This window comes from Rhamphochromis sp. 'chilingali', assembly GCF_963969265.1.
Source record: "Rhamphochromis sp. 'chilingali' genome assembly, chromosome: 9".
Lineage (NCBI taxonomy): Eukaryota > Metazoa > Chordata > Actinopteri > Cichliformes > Cichlidae > Rhamphochromis > Rhamphochromis sp. 'chilingali'.
In genome coordinates, this window is record NC_137936.1 from 22437845 (window position 1) to 22462004 (window position 24160).

The window sequence follows — 24160 nt, forward strand, 5'->3', positions numbered from 1 at the left end:
ATTTCATTAGTTTTTAACCATACCAAAATGTGATTTTTTTTTTCTTTTCTTTTAGCAGTCTTTGGTCTAAGGTAACCCACTGAGCTCTTTCCTATAGTCAAAATTATATCAAACTATCTTAGCTACCTGTAAGTTAGGCAAGAAAGTGAATATGTGCTTTGCTGAAAAGGTGGAACTATTCCTTTAAGTTATTTGTTCCACATGGCTAAACACCTAAGAAACAACACTTTTAGGTCTGAATTTTACATTACCTGTTTCTCCCATATGGGGCAAACAACTGAGAAAATCCACTATAATGGGTAATTTGATGCCTCTGCCTGTGTCCTCAAGATCCCGATCGGTTGTGTTGAGAGGGAGGAGAGAGAGCGAGAGAGGCAGGCAGACACGACCACAGCTGCTGCTGCTGCTGTTTGAGCAGAAAACCGCACAGCAAACACACCGGACCTCTTTGACGCCGCGCTCCCGTGCGCACGTTGCGGACGCCACGGTTTGTTTGGGTTTTTTTTCCTTTGTTTGTTTGGGGGTTTTTTTTTCGAGTTTTGAAAGAAATTTAACACCACCGAAAATAAAAGACAAACCATCCAGCTTCAGAAACAGAGAGTGTGCGCTGTCTCCTCTGCGCCTCAACACACCGATCAGGTCAGTCACCTTCCGGTCGGCACAGAGTCTGCCGCGCTGAGTGTTGCGGTTGCTGGGCTGGGTGAGAAAATACGGGAAAGCACCCGTAGGGGGGAGAAAGTTATTTAAATTAATGAAGACTGGGTTAATATTACACTGTTGCAGTCTAATCTGATATTAAATATTCGTGCACGTGAGCCAAAAAAGGGTGATTTGATTAAAAAGTAGTTTAAACAGGTAGATCCCAGCTGAACAACTTGTTGATTTATCCAGCTGTGTCTAAATCAGGTTTTATTTGTGCGTATTGTCCCCGATGTAAATGTTAAGGTCGACACGCACAGGTAGCCTACAGTGTGACAGGATGGCTGTGGCACACAGTTTGGGGGTGGCAATGACGGGGGGGCGGGGGGCGGCCACAGGACTGACAACTGACACAAAGTCAGGTGTTGGGCCATAGTGTGCCTGAAGGCCATAGTGTGAGTGTGAGCTTGACATGCAAACACCAGGCAGAGATTTTACCCATCAAACTGACCACAGCCTCTCTGGTGAGTGCGAGGAATGCTTTGTTTGTTTCTGTGTATGTTGTGCTGAAAAACTTTGTTGAATACCTCCATAAGCATTTATCTGAGTAAAGTAGGCTTTTTACAGGGCCTATACAATACATTCTTGGATGTGTACTTCTGTGAAGTCTATACTTTTTGTGTCATACGTGGAATTTGTGGATATGTCACACACGCTTCAGGCAGTTTTGTGTTCTTGGAATTGACAGGAAAATAATGGTGGTGACTCAGCAATATTGTTGACTGGAGCTCAGAGTTAAACACTCGTTTCTCTTTGAGGCTTGCTGCACGGCTGTGTGATAGGTGATGTCTTTATGGTATTCTTTTAAGACTCAGTAATGACACACGGTGAGAAAGCTTGTAAGAGCCCCTTGTAAAGCGTAAGAGTGTCACAATAAGTTAGTATTAGTATTTATTTATTTATTGTCATTGTCAAGAACAATGAAATTGCGTTTGGGGCTTCCATACAACCCAAAAAAAAGAAGAAAATAATAAATACCCCTTAAAACCCAAGTGTACAACTGTTCAACTGTTTTCCTCATCGCTTTGTACGATCTTCATGCCAGTCGTCTCATAACACCGTGGAGTTGCTGGAAAAATGTTCAGAGACATTTTAGAACAGCAACAATCACCATTTTATCCATTATATCTTGCAAATCACAACTTTTGGTTGAAAACTTAGTTTGCTATTTACATACACAAGACATTTCATGTGTTTGGTCTGTTTACTTTCCTCTGAGACTATTATATGTTATATTTAAAATCACAGCAGCTTTATTGTCACGGTACGTTGACCCTCAAAAACCAAAGACTGGGAATCAATCTAAGGCAAGTGTAAAAACAGCTCCCCAAGTGAGTAAGTACATGTCAGTGGTAGTAAATGAGCTGAAGCAGTCATGTTTTATCATAATATTCAGCAAAGATAAAGATAGTGTAAAATCAGCAGCAATATATTTTTAACCATTAAGTCAGAAAGTCAGAGAAACAGTGTCGACAAAAAAAGAGGAGTTATTTTATTTAAAAGTAGCAGTAGTACATTTTTAAAGGTGATCTCAAGTAACAGCAGCATTCGTACTCAAACTGATCCTGTGAATTATTAGACATTTAGCAGAATGAGCTCACAGATTAAACGTCCATGCAACGTGACCCTTGATGTAATACGGCTATTTTAAAATAAGAGAACTTAAAATATGACAAGTTATAAAAAGATTATTTTTTTCTGATTAACTCCTAGATTCATGCTGTAATATCGTTTTACTGGGTTTACAACATTTTGTTGAAGTCATTTGCGTTGCTGTCATGTAAGTTTGGTAATACTCTGTTTGACAAAGACTTTTTGTTAGCTTTTTGAATCTTTTGTTTCGCTGTGTCTGATACGCAAACAGATTCAAATATTTGTGTCTAAAATCTCCGGGAACTTTAATCAGTTAGAGAAATATCTCATATCTTTGGTGAAATTAGCCTGTAATCTCTGCATAGGCTGCTTAAAATCTGACACTAACCAATTGAGTGTGTTGATACATCATCAATCAGTGCATTATTGCCTGTCGGGTTATATAACTGCTGAAGTGAGGCGTGTGTGTGTGTGTGTGTGTGTGTGTGTGTGTGTATGTGTGTGTGTGTGTGTGTGTGTGTGTGTGTGTTGGTGCGTGTGAGAGAATGACTGTGATAGATTTGGACTTTGCTTAGTTGCCATAAATGAAAGGAGTGCCTCAAGATACCATGCTATGTTTTTGTTGTCCATCACACGTGCTGAAAGTCTTGTTTGACTTACGTAGATGATATACTTCTGCACAAAGCCACAGAGACAAAGTTCAGCCTCTTAAAAACACCTCCGCACAGAGAATTGCCTTAGTTCTTGAAAATCTGTGTTAATTTGAAATCTATGATGAGAGAGTTGCCGCTCCACTATCCAGCGGTTTTAAAATGTTACAAAACCTCGCTAAGAGCCAAGCATAATCACTGCATGAAAGGAAGGAAGACAGTGTGCGCATTTGTGTCTGCATAAAATCCAGATAAAAGAGAATGCCACGTTCCTATACAGCCCACAGATAATTAACCACTTTTGTTTCTACACCACCAACACTTTGGTTTGTTTACTATATATCAGATTAACTTATTCTGACTGTGTTTTTCAAAAGTGCGTGTTTGATTTCCTTTTATCTGATGACATGCGTATTTGACGCAGTTTAGCCTTAAGGTCATGTATTTGTTTTTTCAATTGGGTGTAATTATTAACTTCAAGGCCAATCATTTCACCATTTACTGTAAGTTTAAAGCAACATTTCGGCTGCAGAATTCTACTGACAACCGAAATATGGGGCACAAGCAGGTAGGGCTGGGCCATATTATACCGTTCACGGTAATACCGGTATAATGTTAGGCAACGATAGGAAAATGAAATATCGCAATAGAATATGAGTAAAGAGAGATTTATGAAAAAATTCAAACGTACAGCTCTGCTATCACTTCCAACATAAATGAAGACAGGAAACTAAACAGCAGTGACGTTTGTAGGGTTACTGAAGTTGGGCTAGCTGTTATATAATGATGTGCTACGTGATCGCTAGCGACACAGCTATGTTAGCATAACATAAACAGTGAAGCTGGAGGACGAACAGTAACACTTTTCCACTTATAAAAGTTAACGTGAAGGTTCTTCATGGTTAGAGACAAATGCAATCGAATGGCAGGATGCTGTAAACGGACCAAACTTCAGTCAGGAGAACAACTGAGATAATCCATCCACAATACAAGGTTAGTCATTAATGTACTGCAACAACATGGGAATAGAGCAGCTGCCAGAGAATTCAACATTAATGAATCAATGGTACAGAAGTGGAGGAAGCAAGAAGAATGAGTTTAATAAAGTTTGATTTATCTGACTGCTTTGTTTCGCTTAATGTGCCTTATAATCCCGTGCACCTTATGGTCCGAAAAATACGTACTGCACACTACAGTTTAATGTTGCAAAGCACCTCTTTTTAACTTCAGTGGATATTATACATGGTTATGCTCAGGATATGTCAGCCCATTTCTACTGGAAATGCCTTTTGGTTAAACTTTCAGCAAGGAATTTGCATTTGCACTGTTACATTTTTATAAAGCTTTAATGTACATAAAAACCAGCTTCTTGTTTAAGTGAAAATAAATGGAAGGTTGTCTTTTTGCGCTAGTAATGTTGTGGAGTTGTATTTTGTCTCGCATCAATTATATCGTCAGTTATATCGTTATCGCAAATTTTCAAATATATATCGTGATAAATATTTTTGGCCATATCGCCCTGCTCTACAAGCAGGTTATTTACGAATGAAAAATTCTGCTTTACTAGTTAAACTTATATGTCTGGTCTCCCTTTCTTCAAACCAGTGTCCCCTCCTCTTTGCTGTAAAATTTGTGCCTTTGTTGATTTCTATACTGATTTTATTTGTATTGATAAGCATTATGAGTTACTTGATTTTTAGCCCATTTTTGCGGGGTCATATTTTTACATTATTGTATATTTAGAGCTGATCAACATCAACTGTATATTTGGGAAATGTCAAAACTTCCCTCTGGTTAACATTTCACCATTTCTTAGACTGAATCAGAAGATTGAGTCTGACGTTTAGCATGCCGAATGTGTTAGATGTGGGTTTTTTAAACAATGCAAATTGAGTCGACAGAACCTTCGGCAAAATAAATGTTTTGCAACCACAGCACCTGTTCGCATTATCACTCTCACAATGATTCCTAAATCACAACAACACCTGCTACCTGAGAAGTGACTCGTGTTTCTCATTTCTTTACATGCTGTCCTAAATACATCTGTGTTTGTGTGGGAAGGGAACATGTTTTAGTTGCCAAGTGTAAACATGATGCCTTTCAGGTATTTCTCTTCTGATGCCCGCTTAAAATTGCTGTCTCAATTTTAGACTGTGAACATGAGAAATCACGTTTTCCTGGGGCTCGTATTAAAGCCCTAATAAAGGCCCTAATTTTATTAGAGATCTGTCGACCTATCCAACCTTTACTGTCATATATCTTTACTATTGTTTACTATTGTTATTGTAATGGATTAATCTACTGATTGTTATTAATTTTGAGTTCTCTGAAAAAATTCATTTTACCCTGAATATTGAGAAACGATTTATTGATCGTTAAGATTACCCCTGCTCAATCATCTGTTAATCTGTTATCAACTTTCACATGCTTGAAAATGAAGAGACGGTATGTCTGGAACACAGTGGTTTTTTTCTGACATACATCATGGAGGTAGCCAACCAGTAAACTATTGCGTTGCAATATTCGTAGAGCCTTTTAACAAAAGTAATTTTTAGCGAAAAGATACCCAAGTACAATTTTACCCGGACTTCCTAAAGTTTGGAGAAACTTCCTGGTTCAGCTTTGATCAAACTCATACTGGATGGAACTGCCGTGACGTCACGTGTTTATTTTTGAAGTCCCTATTTGAGGCTTCGAGATAAGCATTTTCACTGCTGCCATCTTGGTATTTTGAAACCGGATGCAATGAGAGCTGGTTCTGACTGTGAAACTGCATGCCTTTTCTCTAATGGCGGTCATTAGACAATGAGCGTTCCGCATATATTCCTCATTTCTGAAATACAGCACGGTCAATTTTATTTTCAATGATTTTTTTATTTAATATTTATATTAAATAAAATGAGTTCTTGAGTCTGTAAGCTAAATGCTTCCAGTTGTTTTCCCATAGGCTTCAATTACAAGTTTCCCCCCGATGGCCATCGTTGAGTGCAAGTTAAAGGCATGTACGCGTTGGCTTCACTTTTCAGACCCCAAAAGCTACAGCCATCTTTTAGACTGTCTATACTTGGATGGAGTAATGCATTATTAATGGTATGTTCATATTTAATCTGTTTATTGGTTTCAAATGACACTGTTTAGCTAATCTGTTGGCTGCATGATACTTTGAATGTTCACCCCAAAAAGTTGATTCAGATTTTTTGGATTTCCTTGCCTGGAATTACTGTACAGAGTGGGGGATAAATGGATGGACTGATAGGGTTATGGAAACGCACACACCAAGGGGGACGAATACAAGATATACACAGGGAGAAGCTAAAGCAGAGAAGACACACGGGGAAACACAGCTGAAAAGAATCTGACTGATGAGACAGGGTAAGCAAAACTAAACTCTACATCAGTAAGGAGACTATCAAAATAAAACAGGAAACAACACAAACTGAGACTGAGACTTGACACAGGAACTCGTCCACAGATGAATTAACATGAAAGGACAGGGAAACCAGATAGAACACAGAGACAGAGATGAGACCAGGAACAGAGTAGGCATGAAAGACGAGTAACATAATAAAACAAGTTTTTCAACTTGAAAAAAACAAACTCAGATGAACTTGAGAATACAAAACTCAAGACTAACTAATACAGAACTAAAACTAAAAGATCTCTTAAATTCCAAAGAATGAAAAACAAGATGATAACAAACTCAAAAACTGTGTCCAAGACCCAGGACCATGACAGAATCCTCCTTTACCAGTCCAACAAAAAGGGTATTATTGAAGAAAAAAACTGGTGCTGTAACATTAGGAGCTCTTCCCATTATGGTGCAAAAATAGTTGTGGACATTAACCTGGTAATCTGTTGACTAGCCCTTCTAGGTGTTTTAGTGGTGAGTACAAGACAACAGATGACCTGCGTGAAACTCTGACATTACTAACACCATGTTCTAACCTACTGAGCCAGAACAGTCAGTACATATCTCAGACTTACATTGCATTTAGCCAACATTGTTGAGACACTAATCCTGCATCTTGAGCCAAAAATAGTCATTGTCGGAGAAAAAAAATGCAACATGAGGCTGAGGTTGGAGGGGGATTTGGTTTCCAGTCAATCCAGATTCATAATATGGTCCACTGTGTAAGTTCTCATTATTAATTCTAATAATTCACGCAAAATACATGAACATTTTACAGCAGTTAGAGCCTTAGCCAGCGACTGCATTGTAAACCGTTAGATAAGAACATTACTATGAAAATGTTAAAACAACTTGCAGAAATTATGAACACAGCAAATCGATACTGACTTTAGTAGAGTAATAAATTATACTGTGTTACAAGAGTATCGTTTGCATGTAGATATACCCCATCAGGATTCTCCTTCCTAATTTAGCTTTCTTATAGCTGATGACCTGGAACTACCCAGGGAAAGGACCCATCCTCAGATTTACCTCTGCATCCTGTCAGACAAAAAAAAGTTAAATTAATGACTTGAAAACAACTGGAACAAACTGAACCTGGAGCTTCTGAGGCCTCATGGGAGTCTGGCACAATCAGTCCCAAAGACACAAAACACACACGTCCAGTCGCACAGTTACACACATATACTGCCATACACACGCAAGAAGGATTTTCTTGCCAATGCACTTTAACACAGAAATTATTCAACAGACTGTAGGGATATCTAGTAACCTCTGTCCTAATTTCCCTTTTAAAAAGATGTGGGAGCAAAAAGCATCTCATCAGGTCAAAATCTGGTCTCTATTGGGAACTTGAAAACTGACTCATACTTGATGTGCATCGGGTGCTTCTTGGGTTTACTGGATATGGCATTGCTTAATGCCATATCCAGTTCAGATTCTTCTCTGAATGATCTGGCTGATTTCTGCAATCCACCTCCTCAATTTAAAATTGGCTAATCATAACCGAATGCCAAATAACCTAAAAATAAATAAATAAAACAGGAACAACAACTGCCAGTAGCTTGCGTCTTTATGGAATTTTTTTTTCACCTCTCCAAGAAGGGGTGAAAAAGTTTCCATCTGAATTTATTTGTCATGCTTATCAACCAATTTTGTCATTAATCTCTGTGAATATCTTTAGTGTTGGGTAAGGTCTCATCAAACTGGAGTCTATCTCAGCTTTCACAGGGACAGAGGAGGGGTACACCAGGCACAAGTTACCAGTGAAGTCATCACTGCCAGATCTGGCTAATAGTTTAAACTGTTTTTAGAAAAATGATAAACAACCATTATTTTTTACAGTTGACTCAAGTCTGAAGCTTTATGTCAGTGATTTTTAGATATTCAATGTTTGAATGTAAATGTCCACTTGTTATTTGCACTTACATGTGTTTGGCTGCTTAGCGTTCATGGTGAAATGCTTTCAAGTAGCATTAAAACATTAAGCTGCCAAAAACATAACAGCATGCCAAGGACTGGACAGTGTTTCATCCAGTCTTACACTCCCGTTCATGAGTATACATTTATCTTCGCCACCAGTCCAGCTTGTGGTAGAGAGCACACGCCTCCTGAGCCAACTCTGACCTTCTTCTTATACGTCCTTTACCCCTCACAGAAATTTTGTGATGTTTCTTTCTGCATACACCTTTCCTGGCACTCATATTTACAGTGCGTCTTTTGAATGAGATTCACGTCATGTGTCGCTTTGTTATTGTCCAGTTAAGTGCAGCTGACGGGAGCACACTCCCGTCTTTTCCTCTCCGCTTCGAGGAACAGGGCATGACCCTTCCCACATTGCACCTCTCCCCTTTCCTACCATATCACCCTCCTTCTCACTCCCTGTGTTTATCAACACACAAGTTTAGCAATAAATCATTGCTTGTGCGTATTCTCACATGACTTTCACAGCTGGGATCATAAGCATATAGAGTGATGATTAACGTACGTGATCACCATATAGGCACATGTGTCACAGCATGAAGCAGTGATCTCACTGTCCTTGTTTGTCATATTATCCTCATTGTTTTTATTCTTGCTCCATCCTTTTGTTTTTTTTTTGTTTTTTTTTAACCTGTTTCATGTTTTCAGTGCTAGATGTCTGAAACATGTGCCTGGACTGTGCAACAAAGATAGATAAAGTCTGACTTTGTTCTCTTCTCATAAAGGAAAGGAGTGCCCCGGGCCGTGCTCCATTTATGCTGTGCACACATGTCCTTACATACATGTCTTGTACATGTGACACCATTGCTCACACAGGTAGTATTTACGAGTGGATGTGTAAAAATCTGTGTGTTTGTGACCATGACAACATGCAACCACTCCTTCCCCTTAACCACTGAGGAAGATCTTGAGGCTCAAGGGACTCATCAACCATTAACTCATAGCTATTTAAAGGAACTGGGTGAGAGTTCATGTCCTCAAATTATTGTGAAAACTCATGATTCTAAAAACAGAAGCATGTATGGAAGCAGATGCATACATAAAAAGCATTACAGCTAAAAAAAAAACAAGGCAGGTGCTCTATCGCTCTTTGTTTGGCTTTTCCCATGTGCTTATGTATAGCCTTCTAACCAGCAAACACAGCAGATGAAACGTTGTTATCTCAAGAAAACTGACCTGGAGATGCATACATGGACAGATGTTGATTTTGTGTCCATTTACATAAATATCAGTCATCCATCCAACTTGGTGTCACAGAGCCTGTGGCAGCTAATAGTGGGAGGGTATACTCTGGATAGTCAAAGGAGCTTGTAAAGAAAAGCGTCTGGACTTCTTTAAGTTGCTTGAAGACCTTTCACCTCTCATCCGAGAAGCTTCTTCAGTTCTTCAGTTCAGTTCTGAAGCTTCTTCTTTAAGAAGCAACTTAAAAAAAAAAAAAAAAAAAAGAAGCAACTTAAAGAAGTCCAGACGCTTTTCTTTACAAGCTCCTTTGACTATGATGACCTGGATGACTGAGAACCTTCACAGACATATACTCTGGAGAGGTTGCTAGTCTGCTGGAGGGCTCACACAGAGAGAAGAGCTGTATCTTGAGGGGAAATCCATGCAGGGACAGGGAGGACATGCAGACTACAGACAGTAAGGCCTAAGCCACCCAGGAGATTAGAACCAAGAACCTTCTTGCTGTGGCATGTCGGTGCTAACCACTGCACCACTGTGTCGCCACCAGTGGCTTGATATGTATTGTGATAAAGAAGGCAAATGAATGTTCCTTTGTTTCATTTTTATAATACAACAGTATCTGATTGACAGCTTATTTGATTATGAAATCCAAAACATTTCCTGCTCATAAAAAACTAGTATTACCAGATTGCCCCCCACCCCTTAAAAAATGAGCTTGCAAAAATGTATTTCTGACATGTAAATTCTTCTGTCTTATATGTTGTATGATGAACGTATGCATCTGTGTTTAGCTCTCTGCCTCCAAATGCCAGCAATATAACTCAGTAGTGTGCTTTATTTAATACGTTGAGTAGATCAGTAAGATAGAATATGGTCTTCAGAGACAGAGTTCTTGAGTTTAGGTTGCCCTCTTCTCACTCAAACAGTTCTCGCTCTTTCAGCAAGCGAGAATTTTGTTTGTTTGTTTGTTTGTTTCGTTGTACTCTAACTGTCAAAAGTCAAATGTAAAACAGTTCTTGCATGCACACTTACCCTTGCAAGAAAATCCGAGAAGGGCATCCAGGAGATGTTTTAGAAAGATCTTGAGCACATGGAAAGGAAACACTGCAGACATCGCACAACTTTTGCAACAATTTTTTTCAACCAAGGCGATGTCTAGGAAGAGCAGTCAGCCAGGACTAAGGTTTCGAAACATCTGCTGATCCCTTTGTACATCGTTTCCCATTTCTTATTTGTCTTGCAACATATAAGCAACAAACAAACGCAGCATATTGTGTATGCGTCCTTGCACATCTCACTATGTTTAATACGATCAAGAGCGTCCAGTGCTATAGGAGCCGCACTGTCATTTGACACAATGAAAACATATTTTGAACATCGCTGTGTGTACAGATGTGTGTGCATGGGTGATTCTGCCAAGCCATTGCACAGAATGACAGCGACCTTTTCAACGTTATAGAGTCATATGAGCAAAAATATTTGGTATATAAAAATAAATATATTTTTACTGGGACCCAGGCCAAGCAAAATGTGGTTACTCATTATGATTGTTGAGTGGATAATAAATAGAATAATATTTTAAGGATAGCTGATATGATGACTGATCAGCGGAAGGGATACTATGAGCAAAACCAAATGCATCTGGTGTTGGCAGGGCGATGTTGTATGACTGCTGTTGCACAAGTGAGATATATTATCGTTAAAAACCAAACTGCCTAAAAATGGGGAGAAAGAAGTAAACTAGTACAGTGGTCCCTTGCAATATCGCAGTTCACCTTTCGCGGCCTCGCCGTTTTGTGGATTTTTTTTAGTGCAATTTTGCATGCTTTTTTTTTTTTTTTTTTGATAGAGCGCATTGTGTTCTGCGTCCCGATCGGCTGTAGACCATTGTCAATCAAGCTCCTCTGTCCCGTGTCTCCTGTCCAGTACAGAATGCATTCAGCTTGTCAAATTTACATAAATCATCGATCACTAGCAGTGTCTCTGAAGTTGGTTTCATTCTATAATACTGGAGTTATTTTTCTACGAAGGTTTGAACTTTGAGAGTGTTTAAACAAGAGAGAAAGATGTAAAAATGTTCATGCCTGTCTGAGAAAAGTGTATAAAGTGTGTAGTGAGGGGTTTTACAACCTAAAAACATCTATAATAATTGTAAAAAAATAAAGCTGACTTTGTGGATTTTGCCTATTGCAGGTTATTTTTAGAAAGTAACTCCCGCGATTAACGAGGGACCGCTGTATTATCTCACTGGAATAAATAATTTTTTCACCTAATCTTATCAGTCTGCAGCTAAGAATTAAAAGAGTAGTTTAACATTTTTGGTAAAACAGTCTATTTATTGTTGTTACAGCTTATGATTTACATTTCTCCAAGTAGTGACACATTTCATTTAGTAAGCTTTAGCGGTACTGGTAGGTGTTTTTATTTTTAGACATAGACATCCTTGATGCTTCTCCATTTCCTGTTTTCATGCTAACTTAAGCTAACTGTCTGCGAGTTCTAGCTCTTGTTTGATCATCTCAGTCAAAAATCACATCCTCTGAAATACCAAACTGGTCATTTAGGTTCATGTCGTAACCAGCTATGACACTAATCCACGTATTGACCAGTCATTCTCATGTGTGGTTTTCGCACATGTGTTCATAGTTTATAGCTAGTGTTCAAGCATGTACTACCCCGCCCTCACTGAGCTAATGCCACATTTGTGCTAGTTACATAATGCAGCTCCAAAATGTTTAGAGAGCTGGCAGCAAGAACGTAAGAACAATTATGCATTAATTATGCATTTTTCAGTGTAAACACTCAGAATGAACACAGAAATTAAGTATTATGCCACTTTCACTTTCGCATATGCAGATATGAAGTAGGTAATTTGCATATTGTGCCCCAGCGGGACAGTTGTTCTGACAAATCTGCCACATTGTGTTCTAATGTGTAGGTAAAGAAGATAATTTCCTACTGCAGTTCTTGGGGGTTTTTTTTAGGTCAAATCAGTGCCATCGTTGCACCCTGGCATTTGCTATAATGCAAGCCGAATCATAAACTATTTTAAGCTAGTACATCTCAACACCTTGGCTACAAAGACAAGTCTCACATTAAATTCACAATGAATAGCATCATTTTCTAATGATTGATTTCATATATACAAAGAAATCTCTGTTTAATATTGGTTAAACCAACTTATATGAGTATCAGCACGTATGATATATACAGAAACACGTATACCATGATGTACAAAGACACAAAACCTAGTCTCTTGATAAATGGAAAAACAGTTGTATGATATGGTCAGTGAGTCATTTTCGACAATTTCCCCCCACACACCTGAGGTTTCTCAGAGACAGTTTCAAGTTGTACCTGAGGTTTGTACCGTCAAAACTACAGTTCTCTGTCTCGTTCGAATTGTTAATCCCGGTGGTATATCGGCGAATGTGTGGGCAGCCACCTTGTAGTGTATGAGTTGTTAGATTAAGACGTGAATGGCCTCAAAAAATAAGTTATTTTACATGAAAAATGATATTTACAAGCACAAATGCTGCATTTTAAATCTGCCCAGTGTTTGTAAAATTCACTCTTATCTAACCATTTCTACATTTTTTTAAAGTATTTTTGCTTTATTTTGTTTTTTAATCTTTATAAGAACTGAAGACTTTAGTTCTTAGAAAATATTTGGGTCATTCACTATATTGTTGGAAGGACCGGTTGCTTCCTCTGCGCACACTCACTGTGAAAGTTTCAAACTAAACCACTCTCCTCCTACCTCTCCAGACTTGACCCTTAGGGCCAAAATGACAGGCTGTCAATGACTGTTTGATGTTAATATGCAAACAGAGACTCTGTCTCTGGATTTTTTTTAGTATGTCAATCAATTGTCTCTTTTTTGATATGCTAAATGCCTTTTTGGACATAATTTTTCTAGGTTAAGTTGCGATTTGTGCATTCTTGTGGAGTCACATGATGTACAATTGCAGATGGAAGCTGAAAGAAGAAACCACTTCTCTATTACTTGGCTTTGGAACGTGAATTTGGTCGAATTTCTCATAATGAGAGATGAAAATTTCAGTTCTTTCTTTAATATATAATTGAAACAGACAACAGATAAACTGAAATCAAACAGAATCTGTCTATAAACCAACTTGGAGTCACACAAGAAAAACAGTGTGCTGTAAAGAGCTGGAATAATCTATCAGTGCCATGTATTTGTGCATACAGAGACTGAACTATACAGGACATCTGTTGTATTGAGGAGTTTGCTACATTGTTGAAATCTGTTTAGATTAAATCTCAACAACAAAAGAGATAGTGAGCATCTGACCCCAGCTCATGAGGTTAAACAGCGGTGCTTTTCTTGTAAGAAATCAAATCAGGGAACTATTATTTTCATGTTAATGTTCTTGGGTTAGAAATTGCATGAGGAGCGAGTGCGTCACCATGGTCACATCGACACTGAGTGACTGAGCGGAGGGAGAGAAGTGCAACCAAAGAGGCATGATGAGCTTGCCTGTCAGTGTGTAGCAACAGGAAATCATCTGCATCTGATGTCTACCACCTCACACACACACACACACACACACACACACACACACACACACACACACACACACACACACACACACACACACACACACACACACACACACACACATACACACACTTAGACACATGAAACTAGAAGAAAAACTGTATACAAGAAAACAACTTGAAGCACATGGCCACACATACACAAATATGCACTGTCTATTTAATACAGCAGCGACATGCGCACATAAAAATATATAAAAATGAATGACACATATAAAACTGACAATAAAACCACACACACAGACACACACACAGACCACATGATAGTTTGCTGTCTGAACTTTTGCTGAGCCCAGACTCTGTCAGAAGGAGAAAATGTGTGTGTAGTTCCCTTTCTATTGGTCATCACTTCCTGAGGAAAAACATGACCACACACACACACACACACACACACGCTCACTCACAGTAGTCTCTGCTCCTGTCACTGCCACTGTCACTTCTTGGTCATTTAGCGGACACTGAAGACTCTGAACCAAAACAGGAGAAGCAGGGTGAGTGGACCGTGCTGTACCCCGTGCGCGCGCGTGTGTGTTGCTGTCATTCGGTTCATTATCTTGTCTGAACATTAGCTGCTTTGGATAGCCTTAATAAACCAACAAGTACAAAGACCAATCATGATCAGGAAGCTGCAGTTAAATCGTACATGTAATCGTGGCATCCAGTCAGTTATGTGCGAGCAGACAGCAGCACTGATCAGTGCGATACTAGAGGTCAGCCAGTTTTATTTGATTTGCCTTGACAGACCGTTTATCACTTTATGGACATGTTTTGGTGTGTAAGCAAGATTATTGCGATATTTGGTAGCATCACTGTGTGTGTAGTAAGAGCACCAATTCAGATTTTTTTTTAAAAAATGTGTGTGGGGGGGTGTATTTCTGCTGCTAATGCGAGACTCCTTTCAATAGAACAAATTAAAATTATGATTAGCAGGACATTTTAGGATTAGAGAACAGCCTCGGTTTTGTTTTGTTTTTGTCTCTTTTAAAGAGGGAGGTGCATTTTCTTTGATTTATTCGTACTTATGTTAATTTTGCCTCTCTCCTGATCTGACCTCAGGTTGACTTAGTGTTATCAGTGCTCAATTTTCCTAGCTTTTGAAGTTGAAACAAAAAAAAGAGAGAGAGACAAAAATCAAATTGAAATCAGAGAAAGGTTGTCTGGATGCTGTTTTACTCAGAGCTGTGCCAACCAGACAAAACTTGTGGTTTCTAACCTCCCACTGTGTCAAACTTTGAAGATTTCTGGTGAGTAAATTCAGTACCAACCAAGTATGTGGGTTTTCAGACAAGAGGAGACTCTCGATTCTACTGACAGGGCAGTCCAAACCTCTGCCTGACACCTTGGGTGCACATGGTTTTCCATCACTCTCCTGTTTGATCGTTCAGGTGCAGAGGGGGAGGCCCTTTTCAGGTAATTCTGTCCACTGTGGCTTCACACCACCAGAATTTTTTTTAATGCGTATGATGATGATTTTTTTCTTTCTGGGTATTTTTTTCTTCTTTTTTTGCATTTGAACTGCATTCGGCCTTTTAAACTTTGCTGGGGGTTTTTAAGTACATCTCCTACCATCTCATATTGTAAACTAGATTGCTTAGTCAAATAAACCACAATATTTTTTACAATGCATGCTTTTTCCAGTGTCCCACAGCTTCCTTATGCAGGACTATCGAGGCAAAACTAAAGAGCACTAATCTTTTCAAAGAATTTGTGGGGACTGTGCAGACGTGCAGGCGGGCATATCTTTGTTTTAGTCACTGACAGCGAACCACATACTGTTTTACATGAAGAGGTCAGGAAGTCACAGAACTCTCTGCACTAACTCTCTTTCTTTCTCTCTCTGTCGCACTTCAACGCATTCATGTGCACAGAAAAGCTGGTAAAATAAACAGCTTACTGTGCAAGAAAGAAAGAAAGAAAGAAAAGAGGAAAAGAACGCTCTCTTCTACAGGGGAAATACTCTGCAACATGTCACTTTATCGTCAGGATCTCATAAAAGCAACGGCTAGAAAACTGTTAGACTGTTAGACTAAGGTTTGTTTAGTAACTATGCAGCTCTTCTTTGTAGTGCACGTCTATATTTATCTATTTTTCTTCACTTAGCTGTGATATATGAAAAAAAACTTGTTGCTTTTTTTTTTTTGCAAGAATTTTTTTTCAGCTTTCATGTGGAAACAGAATATATTTCCAGCCACATGTGTTGAATGAGAGATTGCCTGGTTTGATATGCGTGGTTCAGCCCTCGCCTTCAGACAAGTTGAATAGTTTTTATTCAAACAGCAAAGATAAGAGTGTTACTCCCTTGAATGTAGCAGGGCAGGTTCTCCCTTTACTAAATATATGAGGCTGATTTCTGTGTTAACGTCTCTCATGTTCTTAACCGCTCTTTACTCTTGCCTGACTTATGTTGAATAGCACTCTTGCTGGAGTGCTGTTAAACACTCAAAAAGAAGAATTATGATGCTGGATCTTTTCTGACTGTAGGGGTTTTTTCTTCTTCTGCACATTTTGCATCTTTAAGTGTTTTTGTTACGCTTTGCTAGTAGTGCTTTAAAAGGTAAGTAAGAGGCTTGTTCCCTTGATTGTCAAAACAGCGCTCAAAGCTATAGACAGGGCTTTAAATGCTTTCTGTGAAGTAATCTGATCTTTTGCATTTTCTTCATTCTGTTTTGGACCAAATTATTGGCGCTGTGAAGAAATATGAACATTAAAAAGCATCACATTTGTTTTGCAACTCGGTCCCTGAAGGAAAGATTTCACATCTCTCAGTCTGACCCCCTGTTTTTCCCTCTTTTTTCCAAAGTTGCTGCATCCAGGCTGCGAAAAAACAACACGACACTCAACTCTTAAAGTTAACATTTTGGTCTTGCTGTTTCATGTAATAATAGCTTCTCTCTCCTCTAAAGTAAGTGGACACTTCTTGTCCCTGTTTGTATGAGCTCATTTCGCAGAAAATGCTGATGTGTCTCACTGTGTGTTTGCTCCCACACACACTGTCTGGCTTGTTCAGGTACAGCAGCCTGCCAGACCTGCCTGCCAGATTGCCGTTGGGCCTTTGTTATTAGGTCGCGAGTTAGGCAATAGCCAATAGAAAGTACTCCTACACACTGTACTCTTACGTGGAAATCAAGTTCTGACTTGTGGAAATTTGAGAACTGGCAGGAAACAACTGTCACACGTGCTCACATGTACACACCTTTTGAAACATACTGCGTGTCCCTCACTAGTCATCCCTCACTTTTTATAAACTCTGACAGGTTGCTTTCCCACAAACCAGTCTGATAAAATCAGGTTAATTTGGTTGCTTTTGCACTGTAGCGTTTCCAAGAAGAGGAGCTATAGGGAAAAAACTTTTTACCTTTGATTGCAACATAATTTAAGCACCTTGGTTTAACTGCCACTCTGCAGCCTCCTTCCCTTTTTTTTCCTTCCCATGTGGTGGTGAGCACAGAGCATGAATTTCCTAAGATAAGAGTTTTTTCAAAGTCTCAGGGGTCCAGCTTGATTTCTTTTGGTGGTCTGGGAACTCGCTCTCTTTCACCCTTCCTACTTTATCTCTCTTGCCTTTTGTCAGAACTCACTCTCCTGCTAATTTTCTGTGTCCTGATGACTTCATGCCAACGAGAGCGCAAGTTGCTCCGGTGCTATTTTAGCTTGAGATCAGCTGGCAGCCGGCCAGCATATGGAAAAATATCCAGGTTTCTCTGTTTATTAATAGTCACCAGCTTCCAGGGCAGTGGAAGTTACAGCATGTGGACACGCAGATGCCTTCTCTCACTCGCTGTGAAACAATGTCACAGTTGATGTGAATTTTAAGTGGACCCCCTATTGATTTTCGCCACCACATTCCAAACAAGTAGAGAGGAAACAATATGCAGTTGAGGAGGATGAGGAGGATGTTTGTTCCACAGGGATGTTGTGCCAAGTAATTTGGAGCCATTTCAAGCCATTTTTATAGCTGGTGCTACTGTGCCACCTGAGTATTGCTATTTTGGCTTTGTCCTGTTGCATCATTTGTTGTATTCTTTTGTTACACTTATTTTTTTCCAAATTAGGCAGTAAAGGTTGATGAGCGGAGGGAGGTTTATTTTGAGATTTGGTGGTGATTGTGAAAGGTTGTTTGGAAGGTCACTGAACTTTTTCCTCTATTGATTATTTATAAATTGCCTGCTGTCCTCTGTGTTTTTTCAGTCTCTTCGGTTTAAATCAAGGTCAGAATTTCAGCACAGTCCTGTCACAAGCACAGGAAATATATCCAGTTTTCATTGCTGATGTTTAGAAAGACGCCGGATCGGCCTTTATCTTCCCATCATAAACTAGCAAAAATAAAGAAATCTAACAGACTGTTAGACTATGGACCCCACTGTGCATTGAGTCAAGTGTTACTTTAATCCAGTGAGTATTAGCACGTAAGATAATTTGACAATAACACAGCAACATGAAGAAAGTAGATACCCACTAGTGTAGCAGTGGATATGAGCTAAATATTCACATATAGTCATTTCTACCATAAAAGTAAAATTGGAAATAAATAACATTAAAAAGTGCAGTACATATCTGATTTAAATCTGCCAGTATATATTTGGGGTCGCTCTCTTTTATGAATCAGAATCAGAAAGGGTTTTATTGCCAAATGTTGAGCGGGTTTACAACATTAGGAAATTGCTGCAGTGCTTTTATGGCATGCAATCTGCCCCCAGTGTGTACAAGTGTGTAGTAATAGTGCTATGATGCCATTTATTGATTAAAGCATTTCTGCTCCTTCCATGTTGTTACTTGTTTTTTACATAAACCTCCTTAGTTTTGCTGTACAGTTGCATATTTTACCATAAAGCCAGAGCAGTGTCGACATTATGCTGAATTGTGCTGATAGATAACCAGATAACCTTCTGGTTAGCACGACAGCAGAGCATGTGCAGGTCAGACTTTAGGAAGTACTCCTAATTTCTCTTTAAAACTTGAAACAGATCACTCATCGGCTTGTGAAAGTAGTTTTAAAGCATGACCCCACTGGAAAATTACAAAAGAAATGAAAATGTGGTAAAAATATTCTGCGCTCACAGTCATCTTAACCTTTGGTGAGTTCACTGGTCCAATTCTTTGCCTAGAAAAAAAATCTATTCTGTCATTCTCCTGGTTTGCCTCTGTAGTCTATTACATTTTGGATATTTTTGCACCTTTTTTAAATGTGGCTAAATTTCTCTGCGAGGGTGTAGTTTAAAGTAGCTTGTTTATGCCTAAATTTGTTGTGTTACCTGTAAGGGTGGGCCGGTTTAGGTTTAGTAATGGTCTCTTTTAAATGGGTATCGCTGTGCTTGTTAGTTTACAACCTCTGGGCGTAGCCTGTGTGAGTACAAGTGCATTTCTTTATTTATTTATTGATGTATTTATAGGCAACACCAAAGTGACTAAGTGACTTGAGCCAAATGTCATAGTTGGTTACCCTCCAGTTAATACGCTCTAGTGACGACCCTGAACCAGAATCTGGAGTCCATTCAAGATCCTGTAGGTTCCTGCATTGCAGTCCTTTAAACTGTTGCTGTTTTCTAAACTCGTAAGACTTTTGTGCTGAAATTCTGACCTTTATTTAAACTGAAAGAACCAAAAAAAAAACCCACTGTGGGCACTTGGTATATAATCAATAGAGGGTAAAGGTTGATGAGCTGAACTACAGAAGCTGCCACCAGATCTCAAAATAAACCTCCGCCAATCAACCTTTAATGTCTGATTTTGATAAATATATCAGCCTCCCTGGGAAAGTCTATGCAAGGGTGCTGGAAAGGAGAGTTCGTCCGTTAGTCGAACCTCGGATACAGGAGGAACAATGCGGTTTTCGTCCTGGTCGCGGAACACTGGACCAGCTCTTTATCCTCTCGAGGATACTTGAGGGTGCATGGGAGTTTGCCCAACCAGTCTACATGTGTTTTGTGGACTTGGAGAAGGCATTCGACCGTGTCCCTCGGGGTGTCCTGTGGGAGGTGCTGCGGGAGTATGGGGTGTCTGGCCCGTTGCTATGGGCCATTCGATCCCTATACAACCGTTGCAAGAGCTTGGTTCGCATTGCCGGCAATAAGTCGGACTCGTTCCCGGTGGGTGATGGGCTCCGCCAAGACTGCCCTTTGTCACAGATTCTGTTCATAATTTTTATGGACAGGATTTCTAGGCGCAGCCAAGTGGCGGAGGGCTTTCACTTCGGTGGCCTCAGAATGTCATCTCTGCTTTTCTGAGGCCATGGTTCTCAGCCGGAAAAGGGTGGAGTGCCCACTCCGGGTCGGGGATGAGTTCCTGCCCCAAGTGGAGGAGTTCAAGTATCTCGGGGTCTTGTTCGCGAGTGATGGGAGAAGGGAGCCGGAGATCGACAGACGGATTGGTGCTGCAGCTGCAGTAATGCGGACGCTGCACCGGTCCGTCGTGGTGAAGAGGGAGCTGAGTGTAAAAGCGAAGCTCTCAATTTACCGGTCGATCTACGTCTCTACCCTCACCTATGGCCACGAGCTGTGGGTAGTGACCGAAAGAACGAGATCACGGATACAAGCGGCAGAAATGAGCTTCCTCCGAAGGGTGGCTGGCCTCTCCCTTAGAGATAGGGTGAGAAGTTCAGCCATCCGGGAGGGGCTCAGAGTAGAGCAGCTGCTGCTCCACATCGAAAGGAGCCAGCTGAGGTGGTTCGAGCATCTGACAAGGATGCCTCCTGGGCGCCTCCTGGGGTTGGTGTTCCGGGCATGTCCCACTGGGAGGAGGCCCCGGATAAGCTGGAGGAGGTGGCCGGGGAGAGGGAGGTCTGGGCTTCTCTGCTTAGGCTGCTGATGGATATATATATATATATATATATATATATATATATATATATATATATATATATATATATATATATATATATATGTATATATGGTGTGTGTATATGTGTATATAGTTTGTTTTTGTTTTTTCAAATAAATATATTTAATTCTACTACTGGACAAAGAGTGGTCTCTAGTACTAGAAAAGCGTTGCATAAATGCACTCAAGTGAATTGTACTATCCTTAGCTAGCTGAACGTTTCCACAATGCGAGCATAGAAATGTGGACCTCAGTGGCTTATTGCGGTGCCAATTAGTTTCCCCTCCAGCGGGTGTGGTTTTCAGAGAATGACTTCCTGTCTTTATTTGTGAGCTTACTTGGAACTTTACCAATGAAAACTTCAAAAAACACACATTCAAGAAACCGCAGTTTTGAGCGTAAAAAAAAAACCCATGTAACCTGTAACCTGTTTGCAACAGTCTGCAAAAGTCAAATTTTTTCCATTAATACTGCTTTTCTAATACATTATCATTCTCATACTGCGATTTAGAGTGGACGCTAATTGTTCTTCAGAAACAGTTTCATCTTAAAAGATGCGTTATGGCAGCATTTTGACCTGCTGTCGGTTGCTGTTGAGCAGTTTGACATTGTTTTGCAGTGATAAGATTGCTGCAGCGCAGAGCCAGGGATGAATTTGCATGTCATTAAATCGGTGGCAAAGGTTTAGATTTACAGGTAGGCCATTCTGAGAAAGTAATGTTCTATATAATTTTGATATACAGCGATGTTTGGGTTTTTTTTACAGGTTTAATAATTGCCAGGGGGACAAACTTCAACCCATATGAGTGGCTCATTTTAAAGAGCCACTGTCTGGGAAGGCCATTTAAATAGCCTACATCCTAAAAACAACATATTCTACAACTTGTACATTACATCAGGGCCTTGTGCAAAGGTAGCCAGGCTTATAAAGGCTTGTATGTGGTTTGCTTTCATGTGGACTGCAGTAACCTCGGACTAGCGGACTTTGATCATCTGGGCTTTTCTTTTTTCCTTCCAATCTTTGACCATCTGCATTAGAAACTGAAATGACACAAGAACTTTAATTTATTTATACTAACAACAAGCTGAATACCCAGAGGGAGCCTTTCAGTAGAAATCAAGAGATTGCACACTTTGCTTAGGAAAATGTTTTCTCAGTGTCAACAAATCCCATGAAAAAACATTAAGAACCAACAAAGACGTGGATCATACCCATTTGTCATTGTAGCCAAAGCTTTTTTTTTCCATGTAACTGTTAGCAATGATTAGAAACCCATCAAAATGCGAAATCATGGTCCTGGCTGCTGTACTTTGACAAGTGCAACAAAGAGAAAACAATAAATGCACCTTTTTTAAGTTGTTTTTTTTTTTTTGCTGTTGCTCCTTTTAAAAAATAATTTAATTCTCTGACCTTTTTCTGAAGATGCAGAAAAAGTGCAGTCTCAAAGTATGCAGAGACAGACAAAACATTCCAATGAATTAGTTATCAATTAGAAAAATAGTGGTAAACACCAACTGTTTCCTTTAATAGATTTGCACAAGATAAAATCTTCAGCAAAGGAAAAGTAAAATTCCTAGAAGTTGAAAAAGATACTGTTCAGTTTTTACCACCAACCCAGTCCTTAAGACCAGAGAAGTTGCCGAAGCTAAAGGCCTGCATCCTTGGCCTGCTTTGTGTGTCCTGTGGTTGGGCAATCGCACAGCAAGCACCCAAACAGCAACAGAGGAAGGCAGTGTTTTGAGCAGAAGAGACGTTCCTCAATGCCAGAGTTCATTTTGTACTGCCTGTGACACAGTGTTCCCTGTTTACTAGATAACAGACACACTGCAGGAATGAAGTAAAGCACGACGGGTACTCCTTGTAGTGTTTTTAATGGAGTGTGTGCGCACGCCCAAATGTTTAGAATTTTTCTGAGAGGTCCTTTTTAATTATTAACAACTGTACAACAGTGCATGTGGACTTGTCTGCGTGTGCTTTTATTTTCATATACAGTTTTCTGCTTCCTTTTATTCTCAGTGGTTATTGTTTTTCTAATTATGTTAAGTTAAATTTAGCTGGCAACTGATTTTTGAATTAACTCGCATACTTGCCTTTTCTCTCTCTTACAGTAGACATGGTGGACACCCAGCAGCTCCTGGCCTGGCCTGTTGGCTTCAGTCTGAACACAGCAGATCTGCCAGAGCTGGAGGACAGCTCCCACTCGCTCGAAATGAAACATTTGTCCACGTTTGACTACGCCTCCATTTCCTCCTCCTCCATCCCTTCCTCCCTGTCTCCCCCGCTTGTATCCTCCATCCCTTCCGCTGGCGTGGCCTATGACCTAAGTCCACCGCAGAGTGAAGAACACCTGACCAACATGGACTACACAAACATGCACAGCTACAGGACACAACCAGACATGTTCAGTAAGCACATTGACCAGAGACGAATGATATAAATGTAAAATATACTTTAGGTGTAACAAAGCAAGCGGTGACCTGAATGAGATGTAGACTGAGATTAAGAGATGTGCTGCATGCATCAGAGTAACTATTAAAGGCAGTTATGGGTAACAGGATGCAGATTTATAGAAGCAAGGTTTAAGCAACCGAGTGCTGAACTTTTAAATGGATGTAAGAGGTGAAGTTTGAATTTTGTGTGCTTTCTGTCTGTCTTCCTTTCTGCGTGATGGTGTTTCTTGATCAGATTCCATCAAGCTGGAGCCCGAGTCACCTCCACAGTACTCAGATATTCCCGTGCTATCCAAGCTCCCAGACGATACGTCGGCGGCAGTGCTAAACATCGAGTGCCGCGTGTGTGGGGACAAAGCGTCAGGGTTTCACTATGGCGTCCACGCCTGTGAGGGCTGCAAGGTAAGGCTGAACGATCTCACAAGGGAAGATGAAAATGCCGATGAGCGTAGAAACATTTCAGATCGTCTCGTAATCTCTTCGTTAAATTCCTGTTTTTTGTTATGTCCAGGTAACGGTTTAAAACCTCTAAATATACAACGTGTTCTTAGAACAAAAACAATCTTCACTGAGGTTTGTCATTGGTTACAATTTTACTAAACTGCACACAGCGGTTGATACGATTCATGTTTAAGTCAATTTGTGGATCAGTCGATACATTTTAAGCAGCACTCTGTCTTTGCTCAGTTTTAGAGAGGATTTTTTTAAATGGTTTTCAATCATCACAGAAATGATTCATGTGTTAAATCATGATTCATATCAGTACAGAGTGCGTTAAGTCTTTTTCTTAACAAGT

The 24160-nt window shown here is 39.8% G+C and overlaps 1 protein-coding gene across 8 annotated transcripts in view; it reads left to right on the forward strand.

Moving 5' to 3' along the window:
* The first annotated feature begins 296 nt into the window (after positions 1-296).
* pparg (peroxisome proliferator-activated receptor gamma) overlaps positions 297-24160 on the forward strand; it is a 41056-nt gene continuing 17192 nt past the window's right edge. The window contains exons 1-3 of one of the 8 annotated variants that reach the window (XM_080890529.1): positions 297-639; positions 23023-23319; positions 23600-23766. In XM_080890529.1, the coding sequence (XP_080746655.1) occupies positions 23028-23319; positions 23600-23766 (459 nt within the window). In that variant the 5' untranslated portion in view covers positions 297-639; positions 23023-23027. Of the gene's footprint in view, positions 640-1082; positions 1164-14566; positions 14589-14787; positions 14808-15488; positions 15508-16462; positions 16652-16953; positions 17000-23022; positions 23320-23599; positions 23767-24160 lie in introns of those variants that run through there. The other 7 variants (XM_080890531.1, XM_080890528.1, XM_080890533.1 and 4 more) reach the window with 7 other exon arrangements.